Source organism: Chlamydotis macqueenii, chromosome 12 (assembly GCF_036417535.1).
Source record: "Chlamydotis macqueenii isolate bChlMac1 chromosome 12, bChlMac1.mat, whole genome shotgun sequence".
NCBI lineage: Eukaryota > Metazoa > Chordata > Aves > Otidiformes > Otididae > Chlamydotis > Chlamydotis macqueenii.
The window spans coordinates 8,164,284-8,190,336 of NC_141567.1; the positions used below are offsets into that span (position 1 = coordinate 8,164,284).

Consider the following 26,053-nt stretch of genomic DNA (forward strand, 5'->3'; position numbering starts at 1 on the left):
GCTGTGAGGTGTCAGAGATACTTACGTGCAAAAGGACCTTACTGTCTGAAATACACCCTTGGCATGCCATATGGCTGCTTCTTTCCATCCCTTTTTTCCCTCCTCCTTTTTTCTTCCTCACCTCTCTTTTCACTGTGATACTTCAGCAGTGTCCCATCACGGTCTCTATCTCTTGCTTAGCCAGCCTAGCATACGTCAGTCCTTTCGTCCCTTCTTTTACTGTCTTTATTTTACTAGACTGAACGTTTAGGGCAGCCTTCCCAGCTGTATCTTAAAGACCTGCAGTAAAGGTCTTTGACTCATTTTGCATTCCCCATAAGCCTGCTCACCGAGAGGCCGGTGGCTTTGTATGGCTGCCCTTTCTCCAGACCCTCCTCAGCACTTCAGCTCTGCGGGGAATATAATCACTGCATCCTAGATGCTCTTCAATTTCAAGTGTATTTATTGCAGCTGCTCAATTTCCTTTAATCTGTCATTTCTTCTTCGCTTCCCCCCACGCTTGCCTTCTTTTCACTGAACTCTGAGTGCACTGAAGGAGGCTTTTACCTCTGCCCCTCGCTGCCTGCTCCAGCCCCATCGCCGCTCTGACTCACGCTGGGTCCGCACTGATTATCACTCGTTACCCTGCGCCTTAACGAATGCGCCGGGCCTTTTGCAAACAAGTGCAAGTGTCGCAGACAGCAAGCTCCCATGGGTGACCCCTCAGGACTAATTGGGGGAGAGAAGACAACGCTTTCATGCACAAATTGCCAGTATCATCGGCAGTGAGATGGAAATAAAGACCAAGAAACTCGCCTAGGCCTGTCGGAGAGGAGAAAACCGTAACAAGAGAGTGCTCACGTCTGCCGGAGTCTTGTAAAACAACGTACTTCGGGGGGGTTGACGATGTTTTTGTGTAGAGGATGCATGTCCCTTCGGTGACAAGGTTGAGCACAAAACCACAAACATCCCTTCAGAGCTGGAGCTGAACCAGCCGGAGAAGCCCCGGTTGATATGAAAGACATCAACATGCCTTCCTGTACGTTAGGCTGTGTGAGCACGCACGCACCCGGAGATTTAATTGTTGTATTAATGTATTAAAGCACTGACACAAACAAACAGGGACTGCTTTCATAAGCTACAAAATCCTTGAGTACATTGTAATTAGCTGGGCTTGTTAAACCACTTAATAAGCAACAGATAGCATGTGTCTGATGCCCCGCACCTCAGCTCGGTGGGAAAGACAGGCAAGTGCTTAGACATGAAATAAGTTCAGTTCTTAGGCGACTCCTTAAGAAATATCATTATGTTCCCTGTCACAGGCAGCCTTTGCCCAGGGCAGACACAGCTGAGACCAGTGCATGGGTCACAGGTTTCTCTGCTCACACTCCTCAACTGTCCTCTCACTTCTGTACAACCTGCAATAGCCTAGGGAAGGCAACACACCTGCCTCAGTTTCCCTTCCTGAAATGGCCTCCAAACTACACCCTTAGCAAGTCTTATGGACTATGGACTGCAAAAGTGCTCTAAAAACCTTCCAATAGGACAGATACAGAAAAAGGGAAGCAACACAGCAGGACAAAACACCATGTAGACAGCATTTCTCAGCAGATCCCAAAGATTTACAAACTGTAGATTCATAGGAGCCCTTTCTGCTTTGCAACCCTGTCCTCTCAACTCACGACACAATGATTTCACAGCAGCAATCTCACCCTTCAGCCTTGACTGGAAAGGGTTCGGGTGAAATGCATTTCCCCATGCTTACCTAGGCCTTTTATTTGGGGACCAAACCTGGCAACTGCTGGACTAGAGGCTGCATGAAAACTCCCCGAGGATGTGCCTGATCCGGTTAGAGATGGGGAAAGAGCTGCCACATGGTCACTCCACATCCAGGCAGCTCAGAAGGCTTCTGGTGGTTTCCAAGGAAAGGTGGGAAGGGCTGGCACTGAGAGCACAGGGTAGAAAGCATCTTGTTGGGCATGGGGCAGGGGTATCTTTTCAAATGCTGGGCTTCTTTCCTTGTGACATCTCATCTTTTGGGTATTCCAGGGAGGGAAATACCTGGTTTCTGTACCAGGTAACTAAGGAGTGTGAAGCATATGGCTGTATCTTAGCATCTAGTATTTTGATTTAGATGGGGTAAGAAGAAGGGAATATATTCACATATGACTCCATATGACACAGGGGTGCTACCATGACTTTCACTGCTAACAAAGCAGACTAAAGCAGTGAGAGCCAGGAAACCATCCAAAACCATCCCAAAAGCTTTCTGTCCAGCGAGTCATTACCAGAACTCATCCTGTGATCACCCTTTTCCCTGAGGGGTCCCAGGAAAGGGGAAAAGTCAGCACAAACACAACCAGAGCAGGCAAGACATCTCTAGGGTTACTCAGCATCCCAGAATGCGGAATGGGCAGGCAGTGCCTTAATTTTATCCCAGATTCCAGCTTACAGCCGCAACGATACCAGCAATCCACGCATTCCCACACAGTCCAGCTGGCTATCCAGCACCCGACTTCACTGTCCCCAGCACATCACCACGCACAACAGCAGATTTTGGAGAGCGGGCAGAGAAGCTCTCTTAAACACCACCTCCACCCAAAGTCCACCACGGGCTCTGCAGCTATTCCTAGATCCCAACTGGATTCTTCTTTTCATCTTTGTTCTGCCTCCTATTCTAGTGCTGAACCCCAGGCTGGCTGCCTTGGAGCTTCCTCCAAACTCTGCATTCATCCATTTTTAAAGGTGACCTTCCAACTTTAAAGGAAGTTAGCAAGCCTCACTCTCTTCATTTGCCCTCTCCTGCTTTTCAACTTGCTCTTTATTATAAATTTAAAAGAGACCCGAAAGGTTTCTCTATTAAAAAAAAAAAAAAAAATCTTTAGAAAGAGCATGTTTCCAAAACCTTTCTCTCCTGGTTTTTGCAGCCTTCTTGGGTGTCACGATGCTTGCTTGGGTGTTTGGCCTCCTCCCATCCCCACGGATGCCTGCCATCCCCACTGCTGGCCTCCCCTTCCCTCATGCTGTCGCTGCTGTTTGGCAAAGCAGCGCCTTGAAACGTTCCGGGTGAAAAATAACCTTTGAGGGAGCAGGGGTGGAAGTGGGGTTATTTTTAACTTGGATCATGCTAGACAACCAGGTTACACTGTGGCCTCATAAGCTCTTGTGCTGGCACAAATGAAGAGCAGCAAATAAATGAAGTTCTCTTTATCTCACCTTACTGCCAAAGCTGCATCTTACAAGCCCCGGGGCCGTATAGCAATGGAAAGGGAAGGTGTCTCCAGCCCTTAGCAATAATAATATTACTCTTGCCAATGAATTGGTCCCAGTAATTAAAAAGGCAGTAACAAAGCAACATGGTAGTTTCCTGCTGTTGTGGTACAACATTTTGCTATCTAATCAGGACAGGCAGGACCTGAATTTTTACTGCAATACAAGTGAAATAAGAAAGAAAACTGATGTTATATAATGAAAGCTCAACTTCCAGCCCTTCTCTTAGATTACAGAATCAAATAAAAAAAAAAACCACAAAGAAAAAACAACCAACCAACCAACCTCTCTTCCACCAGTGTTTTCCCTTTTTTGACTATGTGTTCTGGTGCTATTCAGACTGGCTATGTTGAATATTTCTTTTTGCCAAGGGGTCAGGACACCACAAACCAGTGCCATCCAGCCACACTCTGGATTTAGTCATCGGCATCAGCCCCTACCCCAGAAACCATAAACATCTTCTGTGCTATGGACATCTGGCTGCCAGGAAGGAGGTTGACACCCACACACTCATTTCGTGCTGACCACCAAGTGATCGCAAACGAGCAGGAGCCCTTATTGACAGCTGACTTGTTCTACACTGAGCCCCTGCAGCTGTTTGCTAGACCCTCAACCCTGCTTGACCTCAGAGGATACCTAGGACTCTCTCATTCTTCATCCAACCCAACATGTCCATGCCTTTCCCAGCAGCCCTGCTGTGCTCTCACACACTTATTAGGACATACACTTTACTCCTATAAAGGCCAACCATCAAGCTACACAACAAGGGCAGCAGCTGATTAGGTTCTTACTACTGTCTACTGAAAGTAGGAGAGTATTTCAGATTTTTAGGAGAAAAGAGGGCTTCCCAAAGCAAAGGCAGGATTGGAAGGAGAAGGTGCTACCAGGTCAAGATTTAGTACAATAAATAATGGAAAGTTCCTCGCCTCACACCCTCAGACTTTCCTTAGCTCTGATGCTCAGTTTCATCTTTGGGCTATGAATGATTCATGGAGCCTTAAAATATATATAATCTATATCTTCTAGAACAAAGAGTCTTTATTCAGGGGGTTGTGAGGGAGCAGAGAGCAGCATGTGCGATGCCTGTACTTGGGCTGGGATGTCCTGTGGGAAAGGACCCTTGTGGCTCCCTGCTTCTTTCCAGACCCAGAAGCTGTTCCAAGCTTGAAGCTCAGCTCTGTAGGAGACCCCAGCTCAGTCCCTACGACACAGGGATGTGCTTGCTGCTGAGGATCTCAAGACCTGCTTTCTCGAATCAAGCCCAGGACCAGCTCACAGCCAGGCTCTTCTCATCCATCCCTGGCAGCCAGAGTGTACAAATACCACCAGTGCACTGCATGGAACTTAAATCATTTACATGGGATTACAGATGGGGAAACTGCAGCAAGAACTTACCTCCATGTCACAGCCTAATCCACTGATGATTTCACCATCCCAACGTCCAGTTCTCTGCCTTGGGCAGCAGATCACATTTAATGATTTTGTCTCTTCCCTTGGAAATCCAACACCACCTTTCCACCATCAATATTTGATCCCTACTGTGTGTACAAACACAAACATACACACATCCCTGCACCATGATCACCAAACATCTACTTACTTCTCCACACAAGAACATCACTTCAGGCAATTCCAAGGATGTTATGTCAAAGTAAGCTCCTTTCCAACCGAGGAGATGGCCATCCTCTGATTTCTTGCTGGGGAACCTAAGCATGGGGCTGGGTGAGATCTGGTGAAAGCTCCGAGCCCGTGAGGATCCATTCTTACTCAGAAAGGGCACAGGCAAAAGCACAGGGAAGAGATGGAGAGGTTTCAGACAGGGCAGGCGTGGCAGCAAAGTTGTCCATGGCTCATGTCCAGCGAGCTATGAGATGCCTCCCTCCCCGTGCTGGCAGGCCAACAGCCCAGGCAGCAGGGAAACCAGAACTTCACAGTGCCACAAACTAATGGCACAGACATGCTCCAAAAGGTTGAACCATCCTTTCAAGGGATCACCCCAATATATTCCTGTGCAGCCCATTTGTTTTCAGTGGTCCTTTCAGGATCAAAGAGCCAGGTCTTAGTCTATGCTGTATCTACAGCTCAGAATCACCACATTTCCTTGCTTTTGGAGTCTTAGAGATCTTCTTCGTTAGAAAGGACGTTGTCAATCCTTACCTGACTGGGTGTACCTGACGATATCTTTTATGCTCAGGAGTCTTTTTTATTTCCTAAGGGTGACTCTGGTTTTTGGCGAGAGATATTCTCCTTCCCTTGTAAGACGGCTATTGATATCAATCTGCCCATTTTCTTTGAGGCTCAGGCCAGCACCACTGAATCCAGGGAAGGAAATTTGGCACAAGATTAGATGCTTCATGCATTACAGTCATGAAGAGGAGCTTAAGGACCTACACAGAACAGTACCCAACTCCCAGGAGTCTCCTTAGAGGTTAACAGGATTAAACTGATCTTTCAGTCTAGACACGACAGTATTTTCATCCAAGATGCACTGTGAGGGACTTTGCTGCCTTCCTCTGAAACCGTGGCTACAGATCTTCTGTTGGGATTGGGTGCCAAGCGTTTCATGTGGCTGCAAAAGAGGCGATCCATCAGAAATGTACGCTCTGCTGGCACCAGACAGAAGGTTTATGGCATGCCAGAGCCTTTTTTGCTTATTGTCCATGTAAATGAGAGACTGGTGCTACCATCAAGTCGCCACCCTTACAGTTTTGTGCTCCCAAGCTTTCTGAAGGAGTGAACAGCCATGCCCAACACCTCCCACTGCTCTGCCATACCTGTCAGCATCCTGGCTGCATCCCCCAGCCACCAGCCTTGACCTGGGCAGCCAAACAGGAGTGACGGTGGGGGTTAACCCCCTTCTCCAGCAGCACCTGGCTCTTCTGGTTTTAGGCTCTGACACGGTGCCAGATCTGCAGTGTTTCCAGCCAGAAGAGTCTCTGCTAGTTCCTGAACAGGGACTGACAGCTTCTCACTGATACTGTCTAATGTAGTCAGTTATCCCTTAGAGCAGATCCATCAAAATAATTCCTGCTAGATATCTGAATTCAGCATATTACACACAATAGCTTCCTGGAAGGAGAAAAATGACACTTACCTGTCTTTAAGTGAGTCCTTTCTCAGTTCCCTGCAATGTCTGTGCACTGTGAGATGTGATGGCTTTCAGGAACATGTACCTCTGGAGTTGTTTGAGCAGCGCCGAGCGTATGACTGGAGCTTAAACACTCTTAAACTTGCAGCCCCCTCTGTCACCATTCAATGAATAAATGTGTCTCAAGAAGCACAAAGCAAACTTCCACCCACCTTCAGCAGTCTACGGGGGACTGGACCAGTCGTTACCAAGCAAGGAGTGACTGTGCACAGCTGTTCCTGTTGTCCCCAAATATTGCTTGGCACTAATGCAGCAAAATCAAAATGCTCTGTTGATCCAGAATATCTAAAAAATTCCCAGGCAACAAGGCCTCATGAGGAAATCTGAGCAGAGGTACAAACTCTTTGGCCTGGCAAGAGGAGCTCACATTGGTGGTGTTTGAGATATTTACGCTGTATTACCCATGATGCCACATCACATCCCTGTTATTGGCACCAGGGACCGAATCCTGGCGGGATCAGGCCCTGGACACATGCAGAACATCAACTTTCAAGACCATGAGCTCCTTCTCTCTTCTATCAGATGTTGCAATACACTCCACCGCCTCACCGGTCTAGTCCACCAACTGCCAGCATCCCTCCCATCCTCCCTCTCCCAATTATCTTAATAAACAGCCTGGACACATCTCTGACTCACTTAAGATAATGATGACCTGGCCATGATTAGCTTATTGAGACATCCTGGCAGTTTTCCGAGCCTAATGCGACTCCAGTCTGGCTCTTTCTGACTTCTCATGGAAGAAGCTGAGCTCCAGCAGCGGCTACGCTGCGATCAGCGGATGGAGACCCACATACAGATCAGACACACGCTGGTCCCAAAATTCAGGCTGGAGCCATGAAGGTTACTTGCTTTGAAAACAACTCTTAACTACTCCGAATGGCCTGGGGAACAGTGGTTTGTTTGATTTTTTTTTTACCAGAAGACAGACCTGGTGATGTGGTACCAGTCTCAAGATATGAAACAGAAACATAGGGTTAAGAATAACCACAAATTCAAATTACTGAACAGCATCTCTACATATTGCCTTTCTGGCTGCCTGTCTGAAACATCTGGTCACCCAACCTGAGAGAAAAAGTAGCACCAGTCAGCCAGTCACACAACATGAATATTTTAAGCAAACCCTCCGAGGAAAAAGGCCAAATAGTCTGAAATCATAGGCAAATCCTCACAAAAAGTCAACTCATCTGCAGGAATCGGGCACAGGTCACAAATGACTCACTACCAGCAGAGCAAATCATTTAACCAGTGCTTGGAATGAATCTCTCTCCTTTGTAGAGAACAACCAAAATTTATTCCTGCTGATTAGTCAGCAGTTACACTCACAAGTTCAAAATTAATATCAAAGTTCATATATAATTGTCTTGTACTTGCACTCTGCTTTACTGGTGGAGAGATCATCATCTCCACTTAGCAAAGGAATCATCCCACATTTATTTACTGGGGCTGGGAGTGTGGGCTGGGATTTCTTCTAGCTCTTAATTTGATAAACTCAAAGCCTGAACTCCACCTCAAAGCGCTGTCTGGCAAAAGCTCAGTTTGAATTTCTGTACTGATTTCAATACGAACAGGCACTTACCACTTCTCCGGAAGCCGATTACCAAATACTTAACAAGGAGGACGGACAAACAACCCCCAAAATTCCGATGGTGCATCCAAGGAGGTGAAATTCAGAACCGAAGAACAATGGCAGGAACTGACATAACCAAAGAGAGATCCCGGCACAAGCGCGAGAGTTGTTGTATCCACACCCCTAAGCCCCCTCTGTCTTCCCCGTATGTCAGTTTACAAGAAACACAAAGGAAGCCACATTGGGCAAATTAACTTATTTTTACCATTAGGTTTCCTCTGCTGTTTTTCAGGAGCCAAGGCAAAGCAGTATCTGTGTAATGCTCCGTGGTGTGGACACAGGGTGGGATGTCCCACAGCCTGCCCTGCACCTCTGTGGCACAACAAGCTCAGGCCACTGCAGATGTGGGGCTGGCAACTGATGCTGTATGACATCAGACCACGTGCTGGCACCACCAAGGAGCCTGCCTGTCATGAGGAGAGTGTGGGGGGAACATCAGAGAAATCACAAAAGATACAGGCAAAGCAAAACGCACCACAGCAGCAGAGGAAGATGTGTTGTTGCTTCCTTTTCCAGCCGTGCGCGTGCTGGTCTCCCATCACACCCTTTCCCCTTCAAAGCGCCTGTATGCACTTTCCTGGAGCTTATTAAACTTTTCTGCCCACTGATCGGAGTCGGCAGGCACTGGTAAATACACAGTTAACATGGACTCTTTGACTCATTGCATAAACCGCACCAGAAGCGCTTCAAAACGTTAAGCAAAAATTAAGTCACTCGGCATTGATTTCTCGCATGCTGTCTTTCTGCTGCTCCTCCAAGCCTGTGGTTTTTAGCTTTACTACTGTGTCTAGGCCTCTTTATCCTCTGCTAATGCCAAGGCTTAACCTTGAGGATCTGCAGCTTGTGCTGGGTACAAATCGTAGCAGAGCAGTGATGCGCTGCAGTTTGCAGGAGCACCTTCCTCTGACTGTCCACAGCTCCTGGGACTTCTGCCCCACCACCCTGGTTGCAGACGCATGCTGGAAAGGCCTAAGACCCGGTGGTAGAGAAAACCACCACCTTTGAAGAAGCTATAGCCTCTTGAGAAAGAAGGGCTGACTCCTTAAAAGCATGTCTAAACAAACAAAAAAGCAGCAAAACCATTAAGACTCATTCTATGCGACTTGGATAAGCAGCTGTAGAGACTCAGTGTACCCCAGTCATGACCTACAGCATCACACACATCAAACACTCGCCTGTAGCAATTCCAAGCACAAGGTCCCACCAGGCCACATGTTGTTTCCATCATGTGGAGAAGTACTATGCCTGAGTCATATCATATTCATCACACTCACTCCAGGCATCAATGAAAAGAAACGCGAGTCCATCTTTTTAGAGTCAAAACACAAGGTAACAAAAGCTTGTTTCTCTGCTTGCCCACATGCAGGCTCCACACTCTACAAGAACTGAGAAGGCAGGGTAGTGATTTTCAGGACGAGCTGATACGTAACACTGCCTGCAACCTATCAAACCAGCACCCCAAGGTCCTCCAGCAGTAAGCTCTGTAAACAGCTCAAGAGCCATTTGAAGCCAGTGTGGGAAGGGAGAGCAAGGCAGCAGTATCAGCTCATGGTCCATCTGTCTTGAAGAGCACAGAGCCATCACATGGGTACGTCAGGCAAAAGAGGGAACCAAGAAGCAAGCAAAGGAGAAACAAGTGCCCAGCCCCTCTGCGATACATGTCAGAGCCCACAGGCATAGTTAAGGTAGCTCCTTGGGAACCAGTAGCATCAAAAACATTGTGGGAACTCACATGTAAGGAATCAGTTGCCCCGAAAGATAAAGTAAAGTGAATTAAGGCTGACCATACCAGCAGTCTAAGTAACTGGCTAATCAACCCCCTGTTTGCAGTTTCCAGGCTGTGAAACCTGACAATAGAGCCTAAAGTAGCAGGGAGGAAAAGGCAGAGCTTCCAACAATCATATTTATTTCCCACACTTCAAAAGGAAAGAGAAATAGGGATGAAACCCAATGCAGCTCATCTGCCCATCTTATGTGTAAGGTTATATGTCAGGAGACAACCATTTGTCTCAGGCATCACAGACATCCCTGGAAAGGTAAAGATCTCAACCATCGCCTAACCCTGTGAACCACAGCACCGAATCACTTCTAGAGGCATACTCGTTAGAAGAAAATAGCATGCAGAAATTCACTCACGGCATCATTTTGCTTGAAAGTCATGCCAGGAAGTTATAGGAACAGCAGGAGGCTGGAAAACATGTTTCTATTTTGCTCATCAAAACTCTCACCAGGTTTTCTAAGAGGGTTCCAGCACCATCCACCAATATCAGCTCGAACACACCCCTACCCTCACGCCCACAGTCACCTGCAAGTTGGCACAGCAGCTTTAAGTTGCATAAATTACATCTCTCATTAACGATACTAAGACACAGCCACAAAGACACATCCTCATGCAGAGCCTCACACACTGCAGAGTGGCTCCTCTCTACTTCTGGAGCAACCAACCATCCTTACGTCAACTCCTGATGAGGAAGCCGAGTGCAGCGCTCACCTGTACCACACCACCTCGACACAGGTCCTTGCTAGCTTAGCAGGAGGCTACTTGTCCCTGATGAAGGGACAACAGTCCAACACCCAACAGGAGAGCAACTCGCACAGACAAGAGGGAGACCTGCGGTAACAGCATGTTCTGAAACAAGAGCACTGCAGCCAGAACAATCTTTTAGTGTCAAGCTCTCTGAGAGATGAGGCTTCTAATAAAACTCCTCCTACTAAGTGTAGAAACTTGTCTTGGCAAATCCTGACACCATCTCCCAGCAGTACCACACTGTCCCTGAGAACATGACCATTCTGAGCTACAAAAGACACCAGGTTGTCAACTGAGATCATCAGCAGCTCAACTCTCAGGTTGAAGAAGATACCTTTGTGCCTGATGAGAGTGACAGAAGCAAGAGCTACACCTGAGCAATGTTCACATCGCAACTGTAAATCCCACCCTCTGCACCCCCCAAAGAAGCAAACAAACCAAACTCCCCGCACGTGCACCATCTCATGAAGAAGTAGACTATAGGACATGTAATTCTGAATGTTTATTTATTTTGTCTTCAAAGAAGAGACCTGATGCAGCTGTTTCGTTAGAAAATAAAGTGTTTATTAAGAAACTAGACATTGAACACCCCTATAGTCTCTGTGAAAAGGGACCGTCCCATTTCCCATTAGCACAGGATGATAGTTATGGCAAGATAAGAATGCTCAAAGATGGAGGAGTCTCATTGACAGAAAATGAGGTAATGATTTACAATAATTAAAAATAAAATAAAATTTAAAAAAAAAAACATCCTTAGACTTGCTACTTAAAGCCACCAATTGCAAACGGCCATGACTGGCTTTCGTTTTCCGCAGTGAGGAACCAGAGACTTTAATTGGTGTTAAACAAATTGAGACATCGATCACAGTGGGGAGAACTGCTTTAAATTATGCTGTACGGTCCAGAGGATTTCTTCTAAGCAGAGATGGACCTGAGCTGCAAAATTCAACCCTTCCTCTGCTAGGGTGTTTGGATATAGGCTTCTGGTCCAGGCCCACAGATGTATCTCTACGACTGATAGACACAGTTGAGAGCAGAGCCCCCTGAACAGTGCTAGGGAGAGGAGACAGTTCAGACGGACAAGACATCCCCAGGTCAAGTGGGCGACTTCCAGGAGATGAGGAAATTCAGTTCAGACAAGCACCCAGTGATTCACATGTTTGGCGAAGCTCCTTCTCTCTCTGTGAATCTGCAGAATTGAGGTGTCAATAACGCACGGCCGCAGGTCCTCTCTGGTGGTGCACCTCTTGCATTTCCAGCTCCGATGCGGGCAGGAAACATTGTTGGGAGTTTTGGTCGTGGTTTCTGAAGCCATCCAACCTGAGCCAGGTCTCCTTGTCCTAACACAAATACCCGCCTAAGGCATGTCCGTTAACTTAAAGCCATCCGCTACCGTTTCTCCTGTACTCTTCTATTGCACTTTACCTTTTTATGCGAGTGAACCAGGAGAAGAAGTAAGAGAATGGAATATTCTCAGGGACATCCCTATGGGAAAGCTGATAATAGAACCTGCTGGCAATCTCCAGGGTGGTTCATGCAGGTCACCCATAAAGGCAGGATGAAGCAGAACATCCCATTCTGAGGCTTCTGCCCTGTTCTGGCAGACGGGGACCATAACTCTTTCCAGAGGTAGTGACCCTTCAGGGCTGGTGATTTAGACACATCCCCAATGTGATAAGGTTGTCTTGGGCCACCAAGAAGGCAAGCAAAGCTGAGTGGCTGGTGAGCAAGCTCCTGGTCCAATACTTCTCTCAGAAAAGGATCTGGCCACACCTATAGGTTTTGGAAGGTTTTTTTTTTTTCCTCTAGAGAAAAATCTGCCTTGCTTATATGTTATCACTGCTACATATGAGCAAATCTGTATTTCCCGTACACGTGACATCCAGAGAGTCCAAGGAAAGCCCTGCAAGTTGCCACGAGGGCAGCTGGCTTCTCTCGAGGACAGGATCAAAGGGTTTATTTTTCCATTTGAGAGGCTTTGGATGAAGTAAGACAAAAGTGGGAAGGGAGAGGGGGAGAGAATACAAATATCGACCAGAGAATAGGATCGATATTCCTGTTTATGCCAGAGAAGTAGCAACAGAATACTTATTTTTCCTCCCCTTCAGTCAGTCTGCCTCAAGCTGATGGTTCTGGGTACGTGACTGGGTTACAATCAATCTCTAGTTGGGTGGGAATACAGGGGAGAGCTAAAGGGGGTAGGAAAGGCCCAGCAACTGGGACCCGCGTGCATCTGATATGCTTTTCCACTTTGCTTACAGCCCTGGTCCTGGCAAGGACACGGACCCTCCTGCGCTATGGGTTCTCCATCCATGTGGGAAGCCCAGGCAACTCCTCAGATAAAGCTCATCATTCAAGCAGCAGGGAGAGACCAGAGTACGACAACAATATAGTCAGATCCAATGAGCCGCTCTAACACGGACAGACAGACAAACAAACAAAGCCTCCCAGAATATGTGCACTTCAAAGATAACCACATTCTCTTCCTGTCAGAGAAGTAAGATTTTTTTTTTTCTTTCCATTATTATTCCTTCCACCATTATTTTCTGCGCAAGAACTGGGAGCAGGGCTGCCTTTGTTCTTACCAAAAGTCTTCGTTCTGCTTTAGTTTCTTCCAGGCTCCCTGCCTCAGCTCGCTCTGGGAGATCTCCCATGGCGGTGCCACATAAGAGGTGATGGCGGCATTCACTGGGTGTTGCGAAGACACAAGCTTACAAGGAAAACTCCAAGCAGGGAGGACATGACTAAAGATGTCAGTTTGGTTGGCTTGGTTGGTTTCGGTTTGTGTTTTATTTTAAAGCAAAAGTACAACTATTTACTGTGTTATTAGGATGACTCCTTTCAATTGGGTTTTAATTCTCTTTATTTGCTCTCATTGCTGCTGTTGTGCCTTGCAGGAATATTTAACGAACACAGCGACCATTGGAGGAAAAGAACAACCCTGTTATCTGGTGACAGAAAAACCACAGTTTCAGTTGGCTTTAACGTGTGTACAGGCAGGGCTGCAGAGTCCTATTAGGAGGAGACCTCAATCCATACAGACCACGCTTACTGCTTCCCACCATTTTGAGGGCACAGCCTATAAACTTGACATCAGAACAGGGACTTTTAAGGAGTTTTTAAAAGCCATGACGTCCTTTGCTGAAATAAACACTGACATCCTCAACATAAATGCCTTGGTTAAGAGGTTTGGAATGTCCAGGGAGGCTTATTGGATTCAACATAATTTCTCTGAAACCTAAAGGGGAAAAAAAAACAGAAAAAAGAAAAAAGCAAAATAAAGTAAACGAAAAAACAAAAAAGAGCAAAACTAGAAAAAAAGAGAGAGATATTGACACACATGTAATTATTAAAAAAGAACCAAATGAATAACTAGCAAACGGCTACAGTTAAATTAAAGCCAAAAGGCCCTCTGTGGGCAGGGCTACCTCACTTTGTCTTTCCATAAAAAACAGGCAATTATTTCATGCGGTGTGTGCAGGCACAAGTGCTCTCAGGACAAGGGGCAGGCAAGCAGTCTGGGCGGAGAACAGGGAACAACTCTCTTCCAGAGGTTTCCGCTAACCAAAAGTCCTAATTCCTACCTAATCCATCTTTTCCCTAGGCAGGGAGTGAGGAAAATGGAGAATCCTTCCTATATCTACTTTTCTTTCATGATTTATTTAGTCTGGCTTAACATTTCTGAAGCCCAAGAGTCCTATTGCAAGGCTGGGGAGACCTGACTCTCATTACCCCATAGACTTCCTTAACCCCAGCTGTCCCATCTACACCAAAACCTGCGCGTTGGAGGCATCTCCTCCTTGAACAACTCCACCTCTTTGAAAGTAATTTGAAGGTTTAGGATTTGCCAGATGAAAAATAAGTGGAGCAGAGAACATAGGCATACTCCTCCCTTCAGTCCCAGTGAACTTACTGGGCAAATAAATGTTTTCAAGGGCTGTATTAATCCTCTCTTCCAAATGCCCCTGCCTTGGGATGCTCCAGCCAGGGAAACCCACTACTAGCTCATTTCTAATATAGACATGATCAGATGTTAGTTACTATTAAAGATGAACAATGTTCTCCAAAGCTAAATAAATGAAAACATTCAGGACTTGTCATAGAATAGTTCTCTCGACTGGAGGGAGCAAACTTGTGGAGCTCTGGACGGGAGCTCCAGAAGGGAATCCTGCTGACACATCCAGGCGCACAGCCCCCTCCTCAAGGTCTGACTGAAGGAGGGAACATTCTGGTTAACTGCTAGGACACATCCTGATGTTTAGCCTACATTTCCCTTCTTTCTGACTTGAAACCCTGTTTCTATCATCTTTTGTGCTAATTCCTGCAAGTTCTTGCAGAAAAGACCCAGGTGTTTGACTTTAGGAGTCAGCTCATCATTTTTTACATTACTTTCTCGGACACCCGTTTGTAACAGTATTTCTGTAACTGAGGCCATCCAATGGATTGGAAAGAGACACAGCAGGAATAGGCATAGGTCATGGAAGGTGGCTGCTAAGACAGCAGTGAAGTTCCTCTTAGCTCAGACCAAGTATGTGGACGTAAGAGGCTTCTACGCCAGCTTACCAAAATTGCCAGTACAGATCCACCAAGCTGCCAGGACCAAGCATGGCAGGATCCTGGGGATTGCTCTAATCTGTCCCAATTTATAATGGGCCTAAAGAGTTTTTCCAAGAAAAGTACTGGGATGCATTGGCTACAAAATTGCTCTAAGGTCTGGAAAATGCTCCTGCTCCTCATATGGTCACAGAATCCTCAACAAACAATGTAAGTTAGCCCAAGTTTAGAGCAGCACAGACCAGCTTGGATGCCCTTCTGAACTGATCTCGGTAGGAAAGCTGCTTCCCACTAGGCTAGGAACAGAAAGTTTCTCACACCAAATCTACACCAGCCAGAAGATTTTTTTTTCCCGTTTTTTTCTTTTATATCTATTTATATTTCTTCCCCACACTATCTTATTCCATCTGCTCATCAAAAGCATGCCTCTTTTGATAAACCTGAGGATGCAGACAAAAGCTGTTTCTTCGGTTTGGAACTGTTTGAACTTGTTTGGGGAAAACTATCTGTTATTCTCAGTGGCCCTGAAGGGCTGATTCACATAGGAGAGTAAGCCAGGCTCAGCTTCGGTTCTCGTGTCATAAAACAAAATTCATAGGCAAATTCCAAGAGTTGAAATATCATCAGCAGTGAGAAAGAGCCTAGCTCAACTCTCAGAACCAAAGCAGAGTTTAAAGTGCTGATGCCTGGAAAAGCATATGTAAACTAAGTCCATTTCTTATCAGAGTCACTGGGAGACAAATACACATGGCATCCCTGAACATCACTATTTATCGTGTTCTGTTTTTCATAGTATAAATATATTTTATGGCCACCAAAGGATAGCTGGGAAAGTCTATACTCAACAATACCAAGTATCTCCAAGGAGCACTCCTATCTGCTTTATTTTCTTTGCAGCTCTTAGCTCTGCTAAATTAAGGCAATTCCACTTCTGCCGGACCACATCCAACAGACCTAAAAACCCACTGGGGATGCACAGCCTCAGCAAAGGGACATGTGAAAGATCAGCAAGACTTAAGGCTGGCGACGCTGAGGGCTTTGCTCTGTGTCGTCAGCGTGATGCTCTGCATCCCAGCTGTAGGGATCTCCATTGACAGCGGGGTCTGTGCAGAATGGGACCGCAGTGGGGGTTACCCCATAACTGACACACAGTCACTACTGAGGGACGATGAGGAAGGTGGCAAGAGGACATAGCCTACGTTTCTGAAGCTTAGGGGCTCAACACACATACTGCTGACTTGGGAAAGCAATGCAGCATTGGTCATTTTGGCATCCTTTCCTTCTGATTTATTAAAGTCCCCAAAAGCATCTGAAAAAACATGCTTTCCTCCTGACTGATTTTTCTGTCTGTTCTCACTGCTGCCTCCCATATTATACTGCTACCTTCAACCCCATTCTCTTGTATGGAGCAGAAACCAAGACTCTGGCGAGGCTTATGTCTTTGCTGTCAGATGTGAGATGGATGATGTTCACTGAGATGTCCAGGGTTAAAATGGGTGAATCTCAACAGGTTCAGAGTCTGGATGCTGCTATGACAAATGTCATCTTTCTGCCATCAAAGCTATTATCACCTGAAAAACTAGCTTGGAAATGTCTTAAAGAAAAGTGTTCACCTTCTTAGAAGGAGTTGGGGAAATCTTAAAAACAATCCCTTTGTGAAGTTTCACATTTGTCAGAGCTAGCTGGAAAATAACTACCTCTTATATTGGTGGTAGATTTGGAGAGAAACTCCAATATACAAGGCTGAAAATAGGAGATTAAAAAGCCCCCACCCTGTAGATTCCAAGCAAAAGCACCTCTAAGGACCTACAAAATTGGGAAGGGTCTGACAGATTAAACTTTGTGCTTCTCTCTGTTCTAGCAAGACACTTTTTAAATGAAAACATCATACTGTCTCTCCTAATAGCCATGGTATGGTAGTGGAATAAATGTATGGAGAGTGTTGGAGAATAGGGAAGGAGGAATGAGCTCAGATTTGCTGTGCAGCTCTAACAGCTTGAGATGGAGGGGGAAGATGGGGCATTTCTCTAAGCAGGCTGGAAGGATGTGGCAATGAAAGGACAAGAAAATTGAAGGCAGCCTTACCATGCAATCAATTTTTGTCCTCAACCCTGGCCATCCACTTAGTCCTCCAGAGCTGTGTTGCATTTCCCAAGGCCCTGCCTAGGGGGTCTCAGCCGTTCTGCCCCATGCACCTACCCAATCCAGCCTACAGACAGTGCCCTGCAAGGAACACCCTGCCTCCACGGACTGCAGGCAAGACTCAGGAGGCAAACCAGACAAATGCACCTCGCCTTCACTGTTTGCAAAATTGCAGCCATTCAAATACACCATGCTTCTAGGGCTTTTGAGATCTGAGGCTGCTCCAGGGCACATGGAAAGAGCAGCAGGGAACGTGACACACGGAGGTGTGTATGCAACGCAGAAAATGATGCACAACTCCTCACAGCAGCCCCATCCTCCACAGCGGGCGTGGTGCAGCCCAGTTCTGAAACCCAGGGATGGAAACTGCTTCTAAACCAGCAGCATAATTTGCGGTGGGAACAGATGAGAAAAGCAACAGGATGCCTTGTAACACCTGGCAAAAATGGGTTAAACAAAAATAGCAAATTAGGGGCACCAAACTGGCCAAATATAACACTGCTATCCACACAGCCAACATTAGGCAACAGAGCTTTGATCTCTCTTCTGTGTTACAGCAGAATTTATGACACAAGGGAAAAGCAATAGGAGACTCCAACAACAGTGCACATTTTATCTCTCTCTGTGCACAGATATGAAGTATGAACAGCATCAAAGAAAGCATGAAAACCATCAAGCCTGGCGCACATCCAGAGTGAAGGAAACAGCCATCCGTCTAGTCAAAGCCAGGACTGATATGTCTGTATCTAAGGGGAAAGCAACACAGCAATCCAAGTTTCCTGTCATGGATGGGTTCGTCTGCAGGGCTATGACACAAAACCCTTTTTCTTTCTCCCCGCCAACATATAGCAGGGCGAGATGCAACCCAGCCTGAGGCCTCGCTTGCCACAACAATGCAGGTCACAGAAGCTCAGTAGAAGCACACCACGAGGTTCTCCCTGATGCTCTCAGCTGCAGATAAGCACATCATCTCCTCTACCATTCAAGGTAAAGTCAAAGAGCCTAGCATGCCTCTCATTTACACCAGCCCAACACTGTTGACTACAATGGAGAACCACAAGAAAATTCAGCCCACAGATGAATTTCACACCAATATACACGCCTCAAGAGGATCTTCAAGTAGATAACAGCTCTTTTAAGATTCACAGAAAGGCTCCGAGAGCTACAAAAATGCTTATGATCATTCATTTTCATAGAAACAGGGTCCTTATCCCCCTCCACAGCAGCTCACCTTAAATCTTTGTTCAATTTCCATGGTTTAACCTCAGGCACAAGAGTCTCCCACTTCAGTCAATGACAAATTACATCACTGGAAAAGTCTTGGGAATGTGCTAGATGGAGCTTTAGCTATAGTTTGTGATATCTTCATCTTCTCCACAACCCAAAATCACGAGCAGGGGATCACAGAACTGCATGTGGTTTTGAGAGCAGGAAAGGGAAGAGATGGACTGAGAGCAAACAGAAGCAAATAAGTCCAGAAGATCCCATTTCCACACAAATTTCTCTCATGCTTAACTAAAGTAAAGGAAGGGGTAGCAGAATACTGCAGGCACTCAACAGCTGAACAATGTTCCTTGAGAAAAGGGCAGCACTCGCAGTTTTCCACACAGTGAACTCTTGAAGACTATGTAAAATTCATTAAATTTTTGGTCGGAGGAATTCCAGTATCCATTGCATTTCTACTGTTGCTGCCGTTAATGTGGGCCATGTCCGTATTAGCTGGGATCACAAGTTTGTTTTCTCTGGAACTCCTTCATGGATGGAGTAGTTCCAAGATACTAAATGATGTAGCCTGATAGCTCAGGAGGCAGAGCTCCAAGATTCCCCACCAAGCCCTCTTAGAAAAAGCCCCCAAGTAGGAAAGCACTTACCGGGATATAAAATAAAATATAAGAAAGAAAAAAAAAATCTATTTAAGACCAAGGACAAAATAAAAAGGCTGTTTTCAGGTCTGAGATGCCCTGCAATTTGAGTCAAAGCTACTCTGTCCAGAGGCACAGACGATGCTTTTCTCCAGACTGCACAGAGGTGCAGCTATTTAAAGCCGCTCAGAGGCCCACTGCACGATGGAAAACAGCCAGATCAGTTGGGCCTCATCGGTTTTGTTTTCGTTAGATTAAAGCCAGAGTATATGGAATTACTTGTAAGAGGACCAGGGAAGGGGAAGGACTGGGCACCCAGCAGTTTCGCCCATAACATGCAGAGCTTAGTCTCTGCCTCATTTAAATCACACTGAGTCAGAGAGAAGGTACTTGAGCAAAGAGGATGGCTGCTTCGTCCCTCGTGATGCCCATGGCCGTGCAAAAGTGTGTGGCAAAACTCTTGGGGTTTATAGCTCAGCCATGAGAAGAAGCTGCAGGAAAGTGTTTGCAAAATGCCTAAGTTTGGTGGCAGCTGACATCCTGGGCATCATCAAGCCCTTGCCCTGCCTCTGTCCCTCTGTGCGCTTGCACCACTGCGTCCAGGAGCCTTCTCCTCTGCCAACCTCAGTGCCTGGAGGAAAAACCACATCTCCCTACCTCCGTGAGTCCCCATCGCTCACTGCTGCGTGCTCTCTCTGCCTCTGCACTCCACAAAGCCCGCAGGACCAGGCATGAAAGATCCCATCCCAACAACAAATACATCATTTCCATCGCTTTGGTTTTCAAACATATTCTTTTGTCAATTTCTCATTTTTTTTTTTCCAAGTCAGGCATCACAGTGCTGCCAATTTAAGTAAGCACTGTGCACAGCGTTACACGAGCTTCTCATTTCCACTTTGCCTGACAGGTATCCGCATCCCTCTGACACCACCTCTGTTCCCCAGCCGCTTCAGACAGCAATAGTTACCCTAAGCGTTTTACACCAAATTATTGAAACCACTGACTAATCTGCCCAGAAATGAATATCCACTGGGACAGAATCTAGTTGGGCTCCTGTTCCTTAATTGCTGATTAATTTCAATTACGGTACAGCTGATCCACCAGTACCACAGATCGCCACATCAAAGACCTGACCAGCAAAGGAAGCCCCTGAGTTAGAACAGCAACAGCCCTGCTGCAAACTTCTTTTCAGCCGGAGAGTGCTCCATAAACATTAATTTGTTACGCCTCGCTCACTCCCTGGGGAGGCAGGAGCTGTTATATTCATTACACAGATGGCAAAATGGTGGCAAGGAAAAGGACCACGGTTTCTCCAAGGTCCTCAACGGAAATGATGCCAGTTGGAGGCACTCAACAGGGACTAGCCCCAGCTCCCAAACTCTTGTCCTCTCCAGGAACTCTGGGGTCTAGAAGGACACAGAAGTGCTTGCAAAGCCAGATGGCCAGGACGTGAGAGCAGACACTAAAGGAGATACACACGGTGGATAGGAAAGCACACAACTGCTGCACTGCAGGTGGGACATCCCCTGGCCGGGCAGTGCCAACGATGCTCTCCTGCTCTTCAGAGGACAGGAGGAGGCTGGCGGAGGAGCTGATCAAGGCTCAGAATAAATTCTTGCTTGCTCAAGTCTCTTTACTCTGCCATCTGCTCCAGCCATACCTTATGTCACCCAGAAAGGCCGGGGCTGCCCTCCAAGAAGCCTAGGAGCAGTACAAGCCCAAGAGCCTGAAGTATCGGGAGGAGCATCCTGTGGGGTAATACAATTTCATGGAGTTCACAAGCTGAGGATGGAAACCGAGGAGCGTGGGAGATCTCGGCATGCAAGGAAGCACCGAGCACTACAGAGGAGTCGTAAATGGAAACAGGAAAAGCTGAGGGCAAAAACACAGTGAGAGCAGCAGGGAGCCTCAAGGAACGAGATTTTGAGGATTTTTTTTTTAGGCTGTTTGGACGCTGTGTTGTCTGGAATTTTTGTCCTTTGTCTGAGTCTCTCCAGTGCTCCTATTCTGCTGATGATTGTTTTGGAAATGAAGGCTGCCACCACAGCTCTTCTTCTCTTGATCATTGCCTCACTAGATGGTTGGTTCTCAAAACAACTTGCCTTCTGCACCAAAATATATCAGAAGAGTGCCATGAATCTTCCCAGCTCCAGATTTTGTTTCAAGACCATGTTTTGGTACCTGTCAGTGTGTGGCAAGCTCTAAAACACATACCCCAGGGCTTTCCCCAGGGGAAAAGGGGACAGCAAGCAGAGGAACAGAGGTTTGCACTGGGACCATGCTGCTCCTAGGAAACAATTTGGGTAGTGCCAACTAAATGAGCAGCAGTTATTTGTGGTGGAGGGAATGCCTTTGCAACCAGCAAAGCAGAGATGAGGTGGGTGCGCAGCCGCCCAGGCAGTGCCCTGGGGTGAAGGGTGCTGGGAGGGGGGCTGCTGCTGTGCAAGGAGACCCTCACTCTACCCCGCAGCAGAAAGTGAGTTTTGCAGAGCAGGGAAAGTCTGGTACATCACAGCAGGGCAGCAAATGAAGACCTAAGCCCAAAATGTGTGGCTGCAGTCAACTAAGAGTCTTCATTCAGAGAAGGGAGGAAGGACCAGGGTTTCTCTCCGACCAGCTTTTTCCAGCAAGTAGTCTAGCTGTGAAGTTTTGCTCCAGTATTCAGTTCAAAGCTCAACAAACTACACGATGGCCAGACCTTTCTCTGACCCAGTTTCATTTTGGGTCTGAAAATAAGTCTCCCTTTCTCCCCTCTCCCATGAAATCATAAAAATGCACAAGGCATTTAAAGTGCTTCAGCCCAATCTTATTTCACACCATATAATTTTGTGCAAGCCGTTGTGTCTGCCCCACTTGATCCAATATCATCAGAGATGAGGGACAGGGAAGGGGCTGAGCTCCCAGGCCTCCAGATGGGGAGGCACTGCAACAGAGGCACTGCAACATGGAAGCTCCCAGGAACAGGACTGTCCAAACTCCGTTTTCCCTCCGCCAGAGGATTTAACACTTGAGAAAAAGGGAAACAGCTTTACGTAAAAAAAAAATTCTTTCCTCTTCTCCATCATCTGTTGTCAGAAGTCCTGCCTGCCACCACAGCCGGGACATGTCCTCTATGTGTGCTGCTCCTCAAAGCAAGAACTGCCCAGACTGGGGCAAAAGTGTGAAGGTGAGTGTACATACACTGCTAAAGGCATCTTTGTATTTGCACATGCAAATAACGTGATGTTCACAGCCCTGGAATCAACCGCAGTGTAAAAGCCAGCCTGCGCAAAGAGGAAACTCAGCTGAGCGACACCAAAAGTGCCAGCAGAAAGCAAGGAGAGCATGCACACAACCTGCTGCATGTGGGACACGTGGGATGGCCAGGGGGGAAGCGTGTGAGAGGAAAGCAGAGAGCGATGCTGCAGCGCAGAGCACGTGGCAGGGAGCAGAGGAGCATTGGAGAGGGGCCAGTGAGCGCACGGGCACACACATGTGGGGCTGAGAGCATAGTGCTGCCGAACATTTACTCTCACTTTACATTACAGATTTAATGGCTTTTAACAGGAGACTTTGTAAGCAATCAGGAATTGGAACAAAAGGAGCTGGGGGAATAATTATTTTAACCAAGGGAGCTAAAGAACATGGCAAAATCGCGTGCTGAGCAATCATGCTAATTAAAGGCACCCAGAAGAATCAGGATAGAAACGCCAAATGGTTTTCACTCTGCTGCCCTAATCCACTAACTGCCTCGTCACTTTGACTCCCACCAGCTGTGGGAAGGACTGCTTTGGGTGAGCTGGTCTGTAGCAAGAAAGGATGGAGCTAAACAAGCAGCACGGGGGGGTTGGTACCCTCTGCAGCAGGCTGGAGCGATGCTTGGCCTGCCAGACTGAACAGCAGCTGCTGTGCACCAGCAGCCTGGGTGGGGAGACCCCACAGCCTCTGGCTGAGCAGCAAGGATCTAAACACACTGGCCAGAAACCAGAACAGCTGCTGGCGACTACCAGCATGGGGGCTAAACACAACCCACAGCCACAGCCCTGGTCCTTTTGGGCTGGTCAGCCCTGCTGTCAGCTCTGCAGTCAGCTGCTCAGCATGGTGGTCTGTCCTGGGCTGTGTCCAGGGAGTGTGTTTCCAGTGCCACACCGGAGTTCTGAACATGCTGCTTCCTTCTTTACTCAGCTTTGGTCATCACTGGGTTGGGTCCACTCAGTTTGGGGCAGGGACTTCGAAAGGTAAGGACAACTTCTATGCAATGGGCATCATCCTGATCTACTGCTTGGAATGCCAGCTGAGGTTGATGCCACACTAGCATCAGAAAAGCAAGAACTAACACTGCAACATGAGCAAATTTTCACCCAGAAAAAGCAGAAACTAGGGAGATGTCCACGTTGTAGGGAAAGGAAATTAACACAATATTGCTCCAACAGACTAGAGGCTTTATAGACCCAAATAACTCCCACGAGCTCAGCCTGGTGTAAAACCCAAGATAAGCTCCTCAAGAAGCTGCTGGGCCTCGAGCTGTTGGGGATGCCAGGGGAAGATCTTCCTCCGACATTGCTGGAGTCCAAAAGGGCATCGCTTGCCAAGGCAGATTGGTGCAGAAAACACGATTAACAAAACAAGAGATACAGTGGTGAAATCTCACGCTGAGTACGAAGAAGTCTCTCTCTGTCCCTTCCAACCTCCAGGAGAAGGTCTGTCTCCAATAACTGCTTGCATGAGACATGAGTGCTGCTCCCTTCAGCAGCACAGACCTTGTTGCAGCAGCCGCCTGCATTGGCACAGCGAGAGCTGCACTTAGGGGAGGTGGAGCAGCAGAAAAGCAAATGCTAACAATTGCCATCAAGTAACAGCTTTCTATTTTGTTGTTTGTTAATCAACAGGTCCATTATCATGGAGCAAATGCCTCTCTAATGGACACCCACAAGATCATGGCTGAACTATTTGTGTGCGGCATCTTTTGATTGATTCACCCTAAGGATCATCAGTTAAATGAGAGAGGATGTAATGTTTCTGCAGGAAACATTCCACAGTGGGTACATTGATTGCGACACTCAGCCAGCTGCTGTGTGCCAGTCTCTTCTTAAAGAGACTTCATATTTTGTTCTCTGATTAAATATTGGAAAATTGACAACAAATCAGAGACACTGGCTCAACCGTGTCAGGTGCTTGGCCTACGGACACCTGGTATCCTGCCAAGGAGGATCACAGGGGTGGCTGATGTCCAGCTTCTCCTCCTGCCCTCAAGGCTCATGATACCATGGCCTTGGTCCTTGCCCGGCCACACAGATCACTGCTGCTCTGCTGCCTGGCCTCTTCCTGCCACCACAAAATCCTTGACCCAAGCCAAGAGAGCCTGCTTTATGGCACACCAGGAACACAGATCTATGGACTCGTTTATTCAAGTCCTACCCACAGCTAAAGCTGCAAAACCATGGTTTGTTTTGTCTGCTGATGACTCTGACTCCTGCTTTGTCACCATGTGAAATTCATTTTTAATCAAAAGCCAGTGAAAACTCAATGGGACAGGAGGAGGCAGGGCTGAGAATGAGAAATATCCTGAGAACAAAGGAAGAAAGTCCAAGGCCCATAAGGAAAATAGCAATGAAACCATCAGCTGAATAATTTGCCACACCAGCAATCCCAGCTGGCAGAGATGGCCCGCAAGCCAGACCTCAGTCCGTGCTGCAATCTTCAGTTTGCAAAAGCAAATTCTTTTTCCCACAGACCAAACGCTGGGCTGACACCTCCTTTCTGAGCTGCTGAAAAAAAACCCCTGTCTTCCGCACAAGCTCTGCAAAAACAGTGACACTTCCAGTTTATCAGCAAGCCCTGCCGAAGCCTTGGAGCTGTCGAAGCTGCCCTCAACGAGACCAGCGGGGCCAGGAGAGCAGGGCTGCTGCCACCACTTCTGAAATGACATGCTTATTTCACATGCAAATGAGCCACACAAATTGAGACCAGACCCCTCTTTTCCCCCCTGAGCTACTACTCATCAATAACAGAGGCGTAAGGCAGGGTAAGAGTCTCCAAGGTAGGTGAATAACAGAGGTACAAAGGAGGGAGCATCGTTCTGGAGACAGAAGGAGAAAGCTAAACACTCACCCAGGTCCCACGGGGAGACACAGCTAACCCTCCCCTCGGAGATAAGCTCCATCAAGAGGGTGTCCATCATGTCGGAATAATGACTCCTTGAGGCAAATCAGAGCTACAAATGAGGGCCTTTCTGTGCTGTAGCTTCCATCCTTTCTCCCCTTCAGTACCGGCAGGGGAAAAAAAAAAAAACAATAATAAAAAGAGCCTACAGGTCCCATTCAGGCTGAACTACATGTGCCATCTCAGCCAGGCAACAAGGTAAGAGCTGCAGGTATAAGCTTGGCTGTGGATGCTGGGCTCCCGCCTCCACCTCCTTTCTTTTCAAAGAAAATAAAATTGAGTTTGTATCGACTACTGAGAAGACGAGACAACATTATACGGGACACGACCCACCACAATCAAATTAGGTAATTGCAACACCATATCCAGCATGGAATACGTAGCCCTGATAGCATGTAGGATCAAGGAGAATGGTTATATGCAGCAGACATTAAAAGACAAAAGGAAAGTGAATCATATCAGGACATCAAGCAAAACCAGAGGGTGAGATAAGTTTGGAGTGGCAGGAACAAGCAGCACTCCTGTCTCAGGGCTTCCCTCCCAAGCCCGTCCTGCGTCCCTGTTCGAACTGGCCTGCCACTCCTCAGAGCTGGTCATTAAAAAGATGACAAGTACTGGGAGATATCTTTGCCACTTGCCGCACAGCTTCCTCCCTTCCCTACCCCCAGAGCTCTGATGGTTTCCAAAGAGTAAAGCCACTATTCACAGAGCAGGCTTCCAGCCGTGGCCCTCACTGCATCAGCAGAATGCTCAACAGCAACACACTCAAGGTGCTGATTTCAGGAGCGCTGGGATCTCTTTAG

The 26,053-nt window shown here is 47.1% G+C and overlaps 1 protein-coding gene across 5 annotated transcripts in view; it reads right to left on the reverse strand.

The window, feature by feature from the left end:
- The window catches only part of NTRK3 (neurotrophic receptor tyrosine kinase 3), a 222,041-nt gene that overhangs the window by 65,694 nt on the left and 130,294 nt on the right, over positions 1-26,053 (reverse strand). Inside the window, exon 13 of one of the 5 annotated variants that reach the window (XM_086757142.1) lies at positions 11,043-13,789. The exons of the other annotated variants lie outside the window; for them this stretch is intronic. Coding sequence (XP_086613268.1) covers positions 13,671-13,789 — 119 coding nt within the window. The 3' untranslated portion in view covers positions 11,043-13,670. Of the gene's footprint in view, positions 1-11,042; positions 13,790-26,053 lie in introns of those variants that run through there. 5 annotated transcript variants of the gene reach the window in all.